This window comes from Medicago truncatula, chromosome 7, assembly GCF_003473485.1.
Source record: "Medicago truncatula cultivar Jemalong A17 chromosome 7, MtrunA17r5.0-ANR, whole genome shotgun sequence".
Taxonomy (NCBI): Eukaryota; Viridiplantae; Streptophyta; class Magnoliopsida; order Fabales; family Fabaceae; genus Medicago; species Medicago truncatula.
Genome location: NC_053048.1, coordinates 37,352,475 through 37,368,344, shown reverse-complemented (window position 1 = coordinate 37,368,344; position 15,870 = coordinate 37,352,475). Strand labels below are relative to the sequence as shown.

Sequence of the window (15,870 nt, the reverse complement as noted above, 5' to 3'; positions counted from 1 at the left end):
AATGAGTAACAAGTAGTCGGAGTCTCGTGAGCATAGCTCAATTGGGTAGGACAATGCATTATTATATGCAAGAGTCAGGGTTCGAACCCCAATTATTCACCTTATAAGGTGAATTCTAGCCACTAGACTATCTGACAAAAAAAAACAAGCAGTCACGATGATCCTTCAAAGTATCAAAATTTAAAAATAGTCTTTGATTATGCAATTCGTTAGTCAAAATTAGGGATGTCAATGGGTATCCATGGGTACGGGTAGTATGATATTCGTCCCCGCCCCGTTAGATAAATATGATACCCGTGCCCGTCCCCATATTCGTGCAGTATTTATATACTCACGGATATTCGAGGGTACCCATGGATTTTTTATTATTTTTTTTAATAGAAAAGGTATTTTTCTTTGTAAAAAAAAAAAAAAAAAACTAATCATGATTTTATCAAATTTCATAATCCATACCATAATCCAACAAAAATCATGATTCTTGCATAATCTCAAGCAAATTCATCGTAGGATAATACATATGATTCTTACATAATCTATACAAATTCTTGGAGTAAAATAAAAGGATAAAAACATCCAACATCCAAAAAGCATAAAAAGCTCCAAATAAAAGTTAGAAAAGACTAAAATCCAAATAAACATCCAAAAATTCATATGCATTCCAAGCAATTTTATATATACACATGGATATTTTAGTAATTTACATAATTTATTAACGGGTACGGATACCAGCGGGCACGGGTATCATCAAATCCGTATTTGTGTCCATGAAGTAACGGGTTGTTAAATACCCGTTTATTATACCCGCGGCTACTCATTTAGCTACCCGCCCCGTGCCCATGACGGATTTTGTAACACCCCGTTACCCAAAAGCAATTAAATAGCAAACATACATCAGAGTAATTCTACAAACGGGCATGCTACACGTCATTTCAAAATTCTTAAATAGAAAATAAAACTATTTAATCAAATCAACTTATTATATATGAAAACATAGCAGCGGAATAGTTTTCAAAATCCATAACCTCATGAACATCCAACAATAGTCTATGGCATTAAAGGCCTTAACATAATTCAACATCATAGTTCAAAAACAACAAAAGGCTCCACACTACAAGTTCCAAAATTTGATACATGGAAAGGAAAGCAACAATAATAAAAATGATAAATCTCATCCCACGTATCAGAGCCCTAGACACGACTTTGAGCCACCAACTACTACTCAGGATCACCTGCAAGTTACCCATAGGAAGGGCAACATTTTCAAGCAGAAGGGGGTGAGATCCACAACAATAAATATAGATATTAAATCATCAATTGAATCTAACACCCTAATCAACAACACATTATCTTGTAATCATATATATGTATAAGTCACAAACAACCACAAGCATCAACAACACACCATGATCACAATGAATATATATAAATGCATATTCAACACCAACATCATCCATCAGGTAATAACTGAAATCAACACCCAAGACTCATGCAAATGTCATGACCACTGCTAAGACACCATCTTAGACTTCTTAATGAAATGTAATATGCATGTGGTACCAATCAGGACCGAAGCCCTCACCGCTGTTGAGCAACTAGTACTCCAGGACCGAAGCCCTCACCGCTGTTTTATGCATATGCAATGGACCTACTTGTGTATATCTACATACAACTGACCATGCAATGCAACTCTATGTGACTCAACTTAAACAACATGTATGATTCAATAATTAGCATACATTTCAACCATCATCAGTATTCATTAATGCAGCAATCCAATCAACCAAAACAATGCATAATTATATATAACCATGCTAAAAAACAACAACATCAAACCACTATTATTCAAGCAAGCAATTCAACACTCAGGAACTGTGCAGCTCGCCTCGCGAGCACATCTGCTCGCCATGGCGAGTTCACAAAAACACTAGCTCGCCACGGCGAGTTCAAGGCGAACTCGAGGCGAGTGAAAATCAGATGCTCTCGGGAAAAATGCCATTTTCTCACTCAAACTCCAATTCTAAGTTCCCTATTCATCTTTTAAACTTAAAACTTTCACCATTCATCTTTATCATCATCTAGGTACCTTAAACCATCCCCAAAACATCTTATAACAACTTTTCAAAAATCAAGTTTTAATATGGGCTACTCGCCATGGCGAGTTGGACTGCTCGCGAGACGAGCTGTGAAGTTGCTCACTCGCCATGGCGAGCACAGCTACTCGCGAGGCGAGCGATGAACTTCTGTACGGGCAGAAAACTGGTTTTACCCAAAAATCCCATTTTTCTTCCAATCACTCCCCAAATCAGTTTACAGATACATAATTAAGTGTTTCATGCAACCAGAACCCAATTCTAACATCAAAAACATGCTTACAACTGCAAAATCCTCATTCTAACATAAAACCCCAAATTCCCAATTCCTCACCAAAACCTGTTAAATACAAAATCAGAATTTAATAACTACATTCTTGAAGTAAACCTCACCCTTACCTTAATTCAGAATGAAAAATGCACAGCAAAAAGGGTTCCTCTGGTTCTAAGTTGCTCTTCTCTCCTTCTTCTCCCAAAGTTGGTTTTTACGTGAAAACTGATTCTAACCTCTCTGTGTAACTTCCCTCTTAAAAGTAACTCCCTTCTATTTACAATTAACTCCCTTTAACTTCTATTAATTCCTATTAATTTCCCCAAACTCCAAAATAATTAATATTTCATACTTATTCTCATTATTATTAAATAAACCATATTATAAAATAATGCACCACATAAATCACTCAAAAACACACATATATATAAATATATGCATATACTCCACATAAATCACCAACCTCATATATATATATATATATATATATATATATATATATATATATACACTCCACATAATAAAATAATTAAATATAATTAAATATAATAACTAGGGCGTTGCAGATTTTATCTGCGGACACGGATTTTTTTGCCACCCCTAGTCAAAATAGTCCATCATGTTGAAATGTTTCGATAATATTGTCATATTAATCGTTCGATATACTTACTTATTGTTCAATCAATCTTTATAAGTACTTACTCGTTGTTATTTTTGTCTACGAAAAGAGTATTGTGAGCATTGTGAAATTACTTTTGCGTTAGACACTATTTTGACCACAGAGTGCGCAATGAGGGACAATTTTAAAATTTTGAAACATTGAAGAACTATTATGACTAATCATTACACATTTAGGGACCAAAGTAACTATTACCCCTAGTAATTCTACTTGCGGTAGCTAGGTATGGTGTAAAAGCCATCCCTTTTCTCAATGTCTCGTTTCTTTTATAGAGATGCAATTGGAATTTCTAAATTGTTTGCAGTTATAGATGTTTGGACGGGTCAGAGCAAAATGGGTCACTTAGATCTTATAAAGCAAGCTTGAATATAACACGGCCTAGCTTAAATCAACTGGTAGGTCGATGTGGCTTGCCTATGGTTGTTCCTCTGGCCCAATATTATTTTAACAGTCCACAACCCTCATATCATACGTAAGGCATATAATGACGAGGTGCTTTAAGCTTTTTAAAGTGTGGATATAATTATTTATCATATGATGTTTTACAATCCCAAGCACGAGACATATAATGGCGAAATGTTTTGCTTTTTAACACTAGGTGTTGAAGACAGTAACATGTCGTAAGGCAAGATACATTTGCACGTGTGCTTGTTTCTATACATGATGTGTTTTTTGCACTCATATTTCAATTAAGATAAAGTGTTTTCAGATTGGTGAATTTTTCACTCATCTCGTTCTTAACGGGTTAAGTTCTACTTTTTTACTTACTCATGGTGAGTTTATTTTCTTTTGTTATTATTTACGAGTTCATCGTTTACCTCGGCGAGATGAAATTGTTTATGATTTTGATGTAACTGACTATCATAGTCGCCTTAATTGCATTTCAGTGTCGTTTTTAGGTCTTATCGCCCTTTGGTGAAATTTTCTTGAAACTTTTTGAAAATATCAAATGGTGTTTAGAGACGAATTGTGAGGATTCAATGACGTTTTTTTGTGGAAAGAGTCTAAAGGGGCAAGAAAGATTCGTTATGTCTGATGGTCAGATGTTTGTAAGTCAATGAGTGAAGAACAAGTAGTGAAGGAAAAGTTGGTATGAGAAATCTAAGATTGCTTAATCTTTCCCTTTTGGGGAAGTGACGTTGGAGGTTGATCAAAATAGAGAAGGCTTTGTTGAAAGATATTATTTGAGCAAGATATTTCAAGCGTCTCCATGAGACCATCATGGGAGCGGGCGGTGGGTTTAAGAGATGTCTCAAAATGGTGGAATGAGGTATCCTTATTGAAACCAGGTCAACCTAAGTCTACTGATGAGTTCTTTGATAGTATCATCAGAAAGGTTAGAGATGTTCGATCTACAAATTTTTGAAAAAATCCCTGGTTGGGAGCTATTCCTTTGAGAAATCTAGATGGGTTTGGAAGCTTAAGTGGACGAGGGATCCTTTTGAATGGGAACTTATGATTTTAGGATAACTTCTCTATGCTTTAGAGAGTATTTATTCAGTGAGATCGCCTTATTAATTCCTTCACATGAGAGTTAGTGTGGTGGACAAAAGGTCATAAAAAATTGTGCAACTTATTGCAAGGGTGTGAGAATCTTCATCTCATCTCAAGGTGAATGTTTTCTCATGTCAACTGCTTCAGAATATGATTGTGACTCGGCATAATCTCTTTTGAAGGAGAGTTATAGTTGATCTTTAAGATATTTTTTGTAATGACTTTGTAGAGTCGGTTTGTCATATTTTCGTAGGTCAAGTGTGGTATTATTATGGACTGAGTGAATTGAACTAGTTATCAGGTAGGTAGTAAATCATGATAAATTTTTGTGTCTTTCTTCTTTCCCTCTTTATATTTAAGTTCAATTCTTTATGATTTAACTTCACCTTATCTGTATGTTTTTAACTGAAGTTAAACGTTTGCTAGAGAACTAATGTGTTCAACTCTTTATGAACAAGTCACCTGAAAAATATATTTAACCCTAAAAAAATAATCAAATGTTAGGACAAAATTCTATCAAAGAATAAATGTTAGGACAAAATGTATATTGATAAACTAAACAATTAGACTCAAATGTTTATTTAACGCCAAACAAAATCAAATGTTAGGATAAAATGTATATCGATAAGCCAAACAATTAAGAATTAATTCAAATATTTTATAAACTTTACGAAACAACGGATTATTCACGAGGATCGTGCGTCCATGTCTATTTCTTAAGTGGAACAATTTTTTTTTTTTTTTTTTTTTTAGGGAAAGTGGAACAATTATTTAGGGTGTGTTTGGTTTACAAAACAGTAAGTACTGGACAGAACAGTACAAGATAGAACAGTACAACACAAGGCAGAACAACACATGACAAATTTTTTATGAAATTGAGTAATTTGTTGTTTTATACGATTTTTAGGGGACAAAATGTTATTTTGGTATTTTAGATAATTTGTACTTGAGACAAAAAGTTGTGTTGTGGTTTGATGAGGGACAAAAATATGAGCTTTTGTCCTGTCCCTTGCCTCCAGTTTGTCCTGTACCTGAAACAGTTTTACAAATGAAACAGTGGACAATTTTGTATAAAACAATTAAAAAAGATAAAAAATAAAATAAAATATATATTTGATAAAAGGGAAGCGCGCGAACCGGTTGGTTGAATCTTCGTCACTTCCGTCACTCATCGACGAACTCGGCCCTTCTTTCTCTTTCCCGTTTCAAGCACCACTTTCAATCCCTGGTAAGTTTTGCATCACCATTGTTAAGTTTTGTTCATACTTAGATTATTAGGATCCAATTGAACAGTCATTTCGGATTTAGGGTTTACGCTAATAAGTCTCATCTCATCACTAAATAGGGTATCACTTCTCATACTTAGTTTAATTAATCTACATTTTCAATTCATCATCGTGAATTGATTTTGGTTGTTCCCATTAAACTTAATTATAGTGAAAACATGCGCGTTTGATAACAAATCAATAATTAAGTCCAATTAGATTTGATATCTCACCCTAAAGCAAAAATGATTTCTTTGTTATCTTCTTTCAATTTTGCTATTTTTTAATGTTTGTTTCATACCTTTCAATACTTGCCTCTGATTTGCTTCTAACTCACAGCTTCACAGACAATGAAACGAGGAAGAAAAAAACACAACGACTATGTAAAAGAAGATCGCCTCAGTGATTTACCCAATTGTGTTCTTCTTCGCATACTATCCCTTTTGGATGCTGACGAAGCTGTTAAAACTTGCACAATCTCTAGTAGATGGAGACATCTTTGGAAGCATCTTCCCACCCTTATATTATGTTCTTCACACTTTATGAGGATCAAAAGTTTCAATAGATTTGTGTCTCGTATTTTGTGTCTTCGTGATGTGTCAACCCCGCTGCACGCTGTTGATTTTCTGTGCCGGGGTGTTGTGGATCCTCGCCTACTCAAAAAGGTCGTCACATACGCTGTTTCACATAATGTTGAGAAATTAAGAGTCCATGCCTGCTGTGATTTTCAACACTTCTCATCTTGCTTTTTTTCATGTCACACTTTAACCTCTCTTGACCTTTGTGTTGGTCCCCCTAGAACTGATGAGAGATTATCATTTCCTAAGTCCCTTAATTTGCCAGCATTAACCACCTTGTCTCTAGAGTCATTCGCCTTTTGTGTTGGTGACGATGGTTGTGCTGAGCCTTTTTCGGCATTAAACAGTTTGAAAAATTTGATGATTCTGTATTGTAATGTTCTTGATGCAGAAAGCCTCTGCATATCAAGTGTTACACTTACCAATTTGACTATAGTAGGGGATCCTGTTTACTATAGCACGGTTGAGTTATCTACTCCAAGTCTTTTCACCTTTGACTTTGTTTGTTATGAGGGTATTCCTGTTTTGAAACTATGTAGGAGCAAAATCAACCTCTCTTCTGTCAAACATGTAAATATTGAGGTAAGAATGTGGACAGATTATGCCGATGCTTCGTTGGTTCTTCTCAACTGGTTAGCTGAGCTTGCTAATATCAAATCATTGACACTCAATCATACTGCTCTAAAGGTACCTTAGGCCATGTTTGATTTGAGAGAATATTAGTTAATTCATTTTCAATTTTCACTTTTGATTATTTTTCTCAGTATGCTTTCTTTTTTATTTTAGTTATATTTTTTGTCAAAAAATATGATTTGCATTAAATTGTTCCTGATTGACAATCATCCCTCATTGATTAGGTTCTCTCGTTAGTTCCTGATTTATTGAAGGTTGAGTTCCATTCCTTGTGTAACTTGAAGTTACTTAAAGTGAAAATGCGCATACCCTCATCCATGCCTAATGGAACGTTGTACTTTTTACTTCAAAACTCACCCTCAGCAAAGGTTGAAATCGTAGATTGGAGGTAAATGTGCTTACAACCTGTTGAACAAAAATTTTCTGGTTTAATTTTTGCAATGCAGTTAGTTTAGTTGCTGAAAGTTATTTTTTATTAGCTTGTGGCTATTATGTGCTCCAGTTTGAACTTGAATGTAAAAAAGTGCAAAGATCTGAAGGAAGTATGGTTTTGCTTTACTGTCATCTTTTTATATTAACTACTAATATATCCCTGTAATGCAGTTCAATGGCTCTTTTTCTGCTTATTTGATGATAAACGTTGACAATCAGTTTTTACTTTTATTTCTGTATTTAGTTCTGAACAGGACCGGTTTTTCTTTACTTGTGAGATGAGTGGCTGTTCATTATTGGTTTTTATCCTTTGTTGGGACAATGCATTAATACGATGCTTTCAGATGATTGCATTCATGGTTTTCATGGACTGTTCATATGATATTTATGTATGAAAATACAACTTAGTTGCAAGAATGTATAATAGGTAACCTTAAAAAAAGCCTTTGTTTCTAATTATCAAGTGTAATTGCTCATCCTAAGCTTTGCTCTTATAATAACTAAGAAACCAAAAATTACTCTTCTATACTCTTCCTATCATAGTCCAGTCACATTGCAATGTTGGAATCATGTACGCTTACTACTTTGCTTGTGGATCACAATTGATATGATTCTTATAATTTGCACAGGTACTGTGATCTGGACTAGACTTCTATTTGTAGATCTTTACTTATGCAGTTTTTTGTTATATTTTAAAGTACATAATGTTAGTTTTAATGAAACAAATTTTCATCGACTGGTGATCTATTAGATCCGATAGTTTTAGTTTTAAAGTCATTGTTCCTTCAATTGGATGCATAATTTGTCTATTGGCATTTTATTTTGATTTGTAGTTTTTAGGATTTGAATTAAAATCTCTAGTGCAAATTATTCTGTCTGCCTCATTTTAGAAGAAAATCCAGCTCATAAAAAACCAAGCGAGTTTCAAAGAGGGTAAACAGTAGTGTGACAATCTCTAAAGTCAGCAATATGTTGTTTATCAAACCTCATTTTGGACTCTAAGCGTCTTAGGTTAGTTGATCAGACATTAAAAAACTGGTTCATGTTGTTGTGCATACATTGCCGAATAACATTTCAAATTCTCATGCCACTTCAATTTCCAGTTCCAGGGGCAGTATCTACCAGTACACTAGTGGAACATTGACCTCAATTAGAATATCTCAGTTAAGAAGATTATCAAACTCTTAGTGGAATACTTTTAGTTTAAGAATATGATGTTAGAGTGCACTTTATTTTGATTGGTTTGCATATTTCTAAAAAAATTTAAACAAAATATAAAAGTGAAAACTTAAAACTTAGACAAATCAGATTCATTTACATAACAAAATACAATGGAATTATGCATTCCAACTGTTTTGGTATTGTTGATTCACTCATGTTTTTGCTATTCCCGTTTTTTTATTTTTATTGATTGGTATGATTTGTTTTTTTTTTTTTTGGGGAATCATTTGACTTTTTTGTTTAGCTGGTTATTTGTGTTTACTTTTTACTTTTGCAATATTAGTGGAACATTGACCTTAATTAGAATATCTCAGTTAAGAACATTACCAAACTCTCAGTGGAACACTCTTAGTTTAAGAGTATGATGTTAGAGTGCACTTAATTTTGATTGGTTTGCATGTTCTTAAATAAATTAAAATAAAATATCAAAGTGAAAACTTAAATTTTCGACAAATTCGATCCCTTTACATAACACAATACTATGGAATTATGCATTCTAACTGTTTAGTATTGTTGACTTACTAATGTTTTTGCTATTCCCATTTTTTTTATTGATTGGTAGTACTTAGTTTATTTTTTGAGGAATGATATGACTTAGTTTGTTTGACTGATTATCTGTGTTTACTTTTTGGCTTTTTGCTATAACAGTGAAGATTTTAAGTCTACATCAAATATCTATCCCTTAAAAAAAAATCATATATATGTTTTTTGAAGGGATTTATTATTTATTTTCTTTTGTAGGTCATCTAAAATCTAACTTACAAGATTAAATGAGAATCAACTTAGCAAACTTTAAAGTCTATCTCTTATTGTGTAGGATGCCAATGGGTTGTCAATGATTAGGTGGTTTTAGGCCTTTCACACAGTGGGTTGACAAGTGATTAGGTGGTTTTAGGCCTTGCAAAATGAATATTATGATTTTAATTATCAATTATGGCTTTTAGTTCTCTAAGCACAACTTATGGCCTAAACAATCTTTGTGAACTGTTTGTATGCTTAATTTGCATAAGGGGAAAGCTTAGGTACAATTCCTTAGATGCTTTTCGTATGGTTCTTAACTAAATTCACCATGATTTCCTCAAATCCATAATTTTCTCAAAGTTTGTTATATCCAAAAAATATGTATTTTTAGTTAAGAACTATGCGAAAAGCACCTAAGGAATTGTACCTAAGTTTTCTCCTTTGCATAATATTATTCTTGGAGAAAGCTAAAATGACTAATGTTACATGCAGACATTGATTTCTGTTGTCCATATGGAGCAAACTGGGAAATTTCAAAGAAGCAATATCAAAGTAATGAGGTTTTGAATCAAACTTTTGTCAGAACCCACTATGCTTTAGTTTTTATGTATAAACACAGTTGTGCTGGAATTCTGGAGGCACTGGCAGATGTATTTTGAGTGATATTTGTAACTTCAGTTTCCATGAAACTCAAATGTTTTTTTGTATAAACTCAAATGTTACATTGACAGCTATATTTCAATATGCAACCTATATTTCACGGGATGGAGGATACACTCGTGACAACATAAATAACTTTTGTTGGACGGAAGATAATTATCAAAAGATTCATGCAATTTTTAGAGGAGAGAGAAGATAAGTATCATGAGATTGAGACAATTTTGTAATAAAAAATCTCTTTTATATATAGTTGAATTTAAACAAATTTAATTATTTTTTCTATAAAGAAATGATTTTTATTCCAATAAACAACCACAAAAAAGATTATGATTATTTTTATAAAATCTCTAAAAATATAATCATTAGATTGTTGAATATCAAAATCCCTTTTATTTTAATATGTAACAAACTGGTTATAACTTTTTAAAATAATCACTTTTTACAACAAAAAAAAACATTTTAAAGAGTATTGTATCTGTCTATTATGGTTTAAAAAAATAATAAAAATCTACAAAAAAATCTAAAAACAACTTCAAAACAAAAATTAGCATGACCCAAAATTTAAATTTCTAGTCGTAAAGTCATTGTAATTTCAATGAAAAATATTAATAAATGCATCAGATATTTTTTAAAGACTTTAAAAAGTAATTTTTTTATAGAAATTGTGCCTTGAATGCATCAAGTATTAAAATTTCCAATAAATAATTTGTTAATTGAGAATTAGCAAAACCCAATTTCACAAGACAAGTAGACAACCTTAGACCGCGTAACCACTAACAACCATATCCGGAACAAAATAACTTACGCACGCAGGAACGAACAATCTGTCTCTAGTTTCTTTCAGTTTGAAGCGACTCGTTTAAGTCATGGAGGTTGTTGTTTCACACCCTCTGTGCTGCTACTACACCACCACTGTAACCGCCAAAACCTTTAGGTCTTATAAACAACCATTTCTCATTCCACAATTTCCCTCTTCTTCTTCTTCTTCTTCTTCTTCTTCACCACATTTTCCTTTCTTATCTTTCCGCACCACCACTCTCTCTCATCGTCCTTCTCCTTTTCCTCTATCACCTGGTACTCTTTCTATTCTATTTATTTATTTATTTCAATTCTCATGTTTACTACTTCATTTATTTCATTATTTTTTGTTTTTGTGTTAATGGCTTTCACAGTAGTTCTGTTTGCGACGCCTGAGAATCAATTGAGCAGCGTTGGGGAAGGGGAGGAGGATACTCACACAAGTGATTCCGCACTTCAAGGTAACTGCTTTTGTTATCAATCAATGACATTAATTATTAATGTTTATGTCCATACTTTAGTTGAGATCTTTTTGTATAATTCAGACAAAATCATGTCACATTTTCATTCGCCGGCGGTGATGTTATGATATTAGTATTTAGAATGAGGCTAAAATGCGCGTAACTCCCTCGAATTATATGTCAATTGTAGAATCCCTGTGTTTTGAAGTGAAAATGGAACCACAGTAGTTTCAAAGTAACTGGCTCTCATGTAATTTTAAGTCTTCAATTTCATATTCAGTTTGTTTTATGGTTAAGATTGTATGTAGTAGGTTTTACAGCTGCTAACAACCCAAATCCCTTCAAAACTTGCTCAGCTGACTTCTTGACCACTAAATTTTATGTAATAATAATGTAAGTGTTACCCCCACTCAGTGTTGTTAAAAGTCCCTGTAGCGTAGCAGAATGTGAATGAATCAATATTGTTCCACAATACACTATTCAGTACAAAATTGTCAAACAGCAGCTATAGTAGCGCTATAGCACTCTTGTAGAGCAGATTCTGAACAAGGCAGTGTGTTATTACCGCGATTTGCACGTGCACGTAAAACCCTTGCAGGGAGTCTGATGTGCATAATTTAAAGTGGCCCTTGACTTTCAGCTTTAAAATAAGTCGTCATGACTGGAATATGCACCCATCAGTTACCAAATGTTGTATTGTATCATCTTCTTTTTCCGACTACGGGGAAGCACTTAAGGGTGTGTTTGAATTGAGTTTAGGAGGGGAAGGGAAGGGAAGGGAAGACTTACTTTTCTTTTTTAAATCACGGATGATATAAAGTGCTATTGAAGTATTATATGATTATTTATCATATGATTATTTCAATTTTTTAAAAATCATTTTATAGTGTCTGTAATTTAAAAAAGAAAAGTAAGCCCTCCCTTCCCTTTCCCTCCTAAATCCTCCATCCAAATACACCCTTAAGGAATGATGTAGGCGACAACACCGAGAGACTACAGGGCAGTATCTTATTAACATTTTGCTGTTTGTAAATTATTTTCTATTCCAAATGATTGCAATCTAAAGTAGTATTTTGTAATTGAACAAGTAGATTTGCACATTGGTGTTATCATGAAGGCTTCTTTAGATTTAAGTCATTCGGTAATTTCCCGTTTCTCTCTTCCTTTTGTATAATCATATACTCCATCGTAATGTATGGGGTGAATCAATTAGTGGATAGTCGCTAAAATTAATTCTGGATTAGTTTGTTTTAAAGTAGCACTCTGGCATTGTGTTGCAGATTTTTATTCTCTGAGGAAGGATGTTGAAATTGCATCACAGCGTGTCAAAGAGATTAGAGAATCATCTGGTCTACAATTATTGGAGCAAGAACTTGCCAAGTTGGAAGAGGAAGCATCTTGTAGCTCCTTTTGGGACGACCGAGCCAAAGCTCAACAGACTCTTTCGACATTGGCTGATGTCAAAGAAAAGATAAAATTGCTCAATGACTACAAAACTCAGGTTAGATATAATTCTGAATATCTTAGGAGCAATTACATGAAGACCGACATGCAGTAATATCTATACTAATAAATAAATTGGATTTCAAGTTTCATTGTTAACTTTTAAATGCCTCAAGAACTGGCCGTAAAGATTTAGAAACAAAAATTAATGAAGGTAATTTTGTAAAATTGACACAAAAGTTATTTATCTCCTGCTAATATTAAGTGCAAGAAAGATAAAAAAAATATGATAAAAGCCAAAATAAAAATAGCCACCCGCAGACTTATAAACATGGCTATCAATGTTCACGATGCTTCCACGATGTACAACAAATCTATCTCTCTTTTAAGGACTCGTGTTGTGTTGAGTTTCTCCACTTCTTCACTTGTACCAATCTAATCATGTGCCACTATGGCCTTCATTACAATGAATGTAGGTTGAGGATGCAGAAACAATAGTTATGCTGACAGAGGAAATGGAATCCGTTGATAAAGGGCTTTATGAAGAAGCTTCTAGTCTAATTAAAGAACTGAATAAGTCAATTGATCGGTTTGAGCTGACTCAACTTCTTTCTGGTCCTTACGACAAAGAAGGTGCTGTTATCTCTATTACAGCAGGTGCAGGAGGCACTGATGCACAGGTAAATAGCTATCCGTGTACAGGTGTTACCTTAATGAACTTGTTTTTTCATTCCTAGCCCTAGAGGTAAAAAAATTATTGTCTGATATATTATACGGGTAGAACGGAGGAACTTGTAATTTGTATGCCAGGAAAAGCTAGAATTTACCTTCTTTTTTTCATCCTGAGTAAAAATTCACGCAGCTATATGTCACCTCTCTGTCTCAACATTTTTAAACTTCTCCAGGCTTTCTGAAATTTGTTCATAGCCACATGTGTACTGACAAGTAACTGTCATATGCATTTAAATCTGGATGAGTGCACTTGTAGTATGTGGGAATGAGTTTGTTAAGCATTTAATATTCTGCCATTTCTAAAAAATAGTCATCTTGGAACCTTGCTATGCTGTTTTTTTTTCTTCTCAGATAATAATATAGAGAGCCCGCACTGTGTAGTCTGAAAAGTTGCAACTTATCAATCTTTTGAGTTATTTTTTTTATTTGCGCTTTTCTTGGAATATGAGTACTTTGTGGTGATGCTGAGTATTCAATTTCAACTTACTATTCCAGTGCAGGACTGGGCGACATGCTTTAGATGTAGTGATGAGAAACAAAGATACAAAACCAGAGTGGTTGAGAAATCTCTTGGAGAAGAAGCTGGAATTAAATCTGCCACCATCGAAGTTGAAGGCCGTTATGCGTATGGGTATTTGTCTGGGGAGAAAGGAACACATCGCATTGTTCGGCAGTCCCCTTTTAATTCCAAAGGTCTTCGTCAGGTAACAACCGACTCTTTTTGCTAGCTGAATGTCAGATTGCTTGATCAGTTCCCAAAAAAACCCAGTGAAAGTGCTGCTGTAGACTGCAATAGCAATGATGTCCATTAATGAAAGAAAACAAAGCTTTTGAATGTGTTAGTCATATGCCTTTGATTACAAATGCACAATATTTCTTTTAAACTCCAATATTTGAATATTTGAACAGACAAGCTTTTCTGGTGTTGAAGTCATGCCTCTTCTTCCAGAAGAATCTTTGAATGTTGAAATTCCAGAAGAGGACCTGGAAATCAGCTTCTCAAGAGCAGGGGGAAAAGGAGGTCAGAATGTTAACAAGGTTGAAACTGCCGTTCGAATTACACATATCCCAACTGGTGTCACTCTTCGCTGCACAGGTTTTTCTTTCTCCTTTGATCTGTTTCCATTCATTTGAAAGGAAAGAGAGGCTTCACTCATTTATTGACTCTCTCTCTCTACATAACGTTATCAAATCAATTTTCTGATTAGAACCAATACTATAATTATCGTAACTGCCACACTCACTACTCTAATCATTTGTAGAGTGTTACTGTTGCTTCTGTTTAAATTCACTTTTGTGAAAAAAAAATTGAGAGCCACTTATTTTGTGTTATTATGGATCTAATTTGGTTATCTATACTATTTGTAAGTTTTAACTCCAAACTGCAATTATGCTTGTGCAGAGGAGAGATCCCAGCTAGCAAATAAGATAAAAGCTTTAAGTCGTTTGAAAGCGAAGCTGTTGGTGATAGCTGAAGAGCAACGTGCAACTGAATTTAAACAGATTCGAGGGGACGTAGTGAAGGCTGAATGGGGACAGCAAATAAGAAATTATGTCTTCCATCCATACAAACTAGTAAAGGATGTAAGAACAGGGCATGAAACACCAGATATCACCTCTGTTATTGATGGAGAATTGGATCCCTTCATCAAATCTTACCTCAAACACAAGTATAGTATGACAATGTCTACCAGTGGGGTTAACTAATAACTTCTTTGACCTCCCATTCAATGGAGGGGAACGATATGGTTGTTGTGTCTTGGGATAAACACAATTTTGCTAAAGAAAAATCTCATGTCTATTTGTTGTAATAATATATCAAAATTGATTGTCTTAGTTTTAATATTGATTAGTAGTGATAAAAAGTAGTTTGTGGTTGGTTGGAATTTTTTCACTAAATTTTATAATTAATTTACTTATAAGTTAAATTATTTCAAATTAATTTTTACTAGATCAAATTCACAGATAATTTCAAATACTTTTCTAAACAAACCTTAAACAGAAATAGTAGGTCTTTTGAAATAATTTTTCAATCATAACTTGTGTATTTAATGTTGTAAATGTTTAATTATTTATATTTTCAATACAAAATTTATTCTTTATTTCCTTTTAGTATTTAATTCATTTAATATACATTAAGTCTTTAGTATAACACGTTTTACTAACTGGAGTATTCAATTTATCCGTTCCTTCTTTTTTTTTCCAGACTTTTTGTCTTCCTTCATTGAGATGCTTAATTTATTTTCATATGCTTTCTCTCTCCATCCCTCCCAAACACAAACACTTGACACAATTTTCTCTCTTCATTCAGTGTGATCTCCCTCTCATCTCATGACCAATCGTTTCTTAGTGACTGAATCAAAGTTGATAAC

At 33.6% G+C, this 15,870-nt stretch overlaps 2 protein-coding genes across 2 annotated transcripts; both read left to right on the top strand.

Annotated features, from left to right (window-relative positions):
* The first annotated feature begins 5,654 nt into the window (after nt 1–5,654).
* LOC11438377 (F-box/LRR-repeat protein At3g26922) lies at nt 5,655–10,157 on the top strand. The gene is made up of 5 exons (XM_003624162.4): nt 5,655–5,762; nt 6,139–7,064; nt 7,235–7,398; nt 9,481–9,548; nt 9,897–10,157. Exons 2-4 carry the CDS (start codon nt 6,150–6,152, stop codon nt 9,500–9,502), a joined length of 1,101 nt encoding a protein of 366 aa, XP_003624210.3. The 5' UTR covers nt 5,655–5,762; nt 6,139–6,149; the 3' UTR covers nt 9,503–9,548; nt 9,897–10,157.
* A 661-nt stretch (nt 10,158–10,818) lies between these two features.
* LOC11436720 (peptide chain release factor PrfB1, chloroplastic) lies at nt 10,819–15,384 on the top strand. The gene is made up of 7 exons (XM_003624161.4): nt 10,819–11,138; nt 11,237–11,323; nt 12,604–12,824; nt 13,243–13,446; nt 13,999–14,202; nt 14,408–14,594; nt 14,901–15,384. The coding sequence occupies exons 1-7, from the start codon at nt 10,931–10,933 to the stop codon at nt 15,203–15,205; spliced, it is 1,416 nt and encodes a 471-aa protein (XP_003624209.2). The 5' UTR covers nt 10,819–10,930; the 3' UTR covers nt 15,206–15,384.
* Nucleotides 15,385–15,870: the final 486 nt, after the last annotated feature.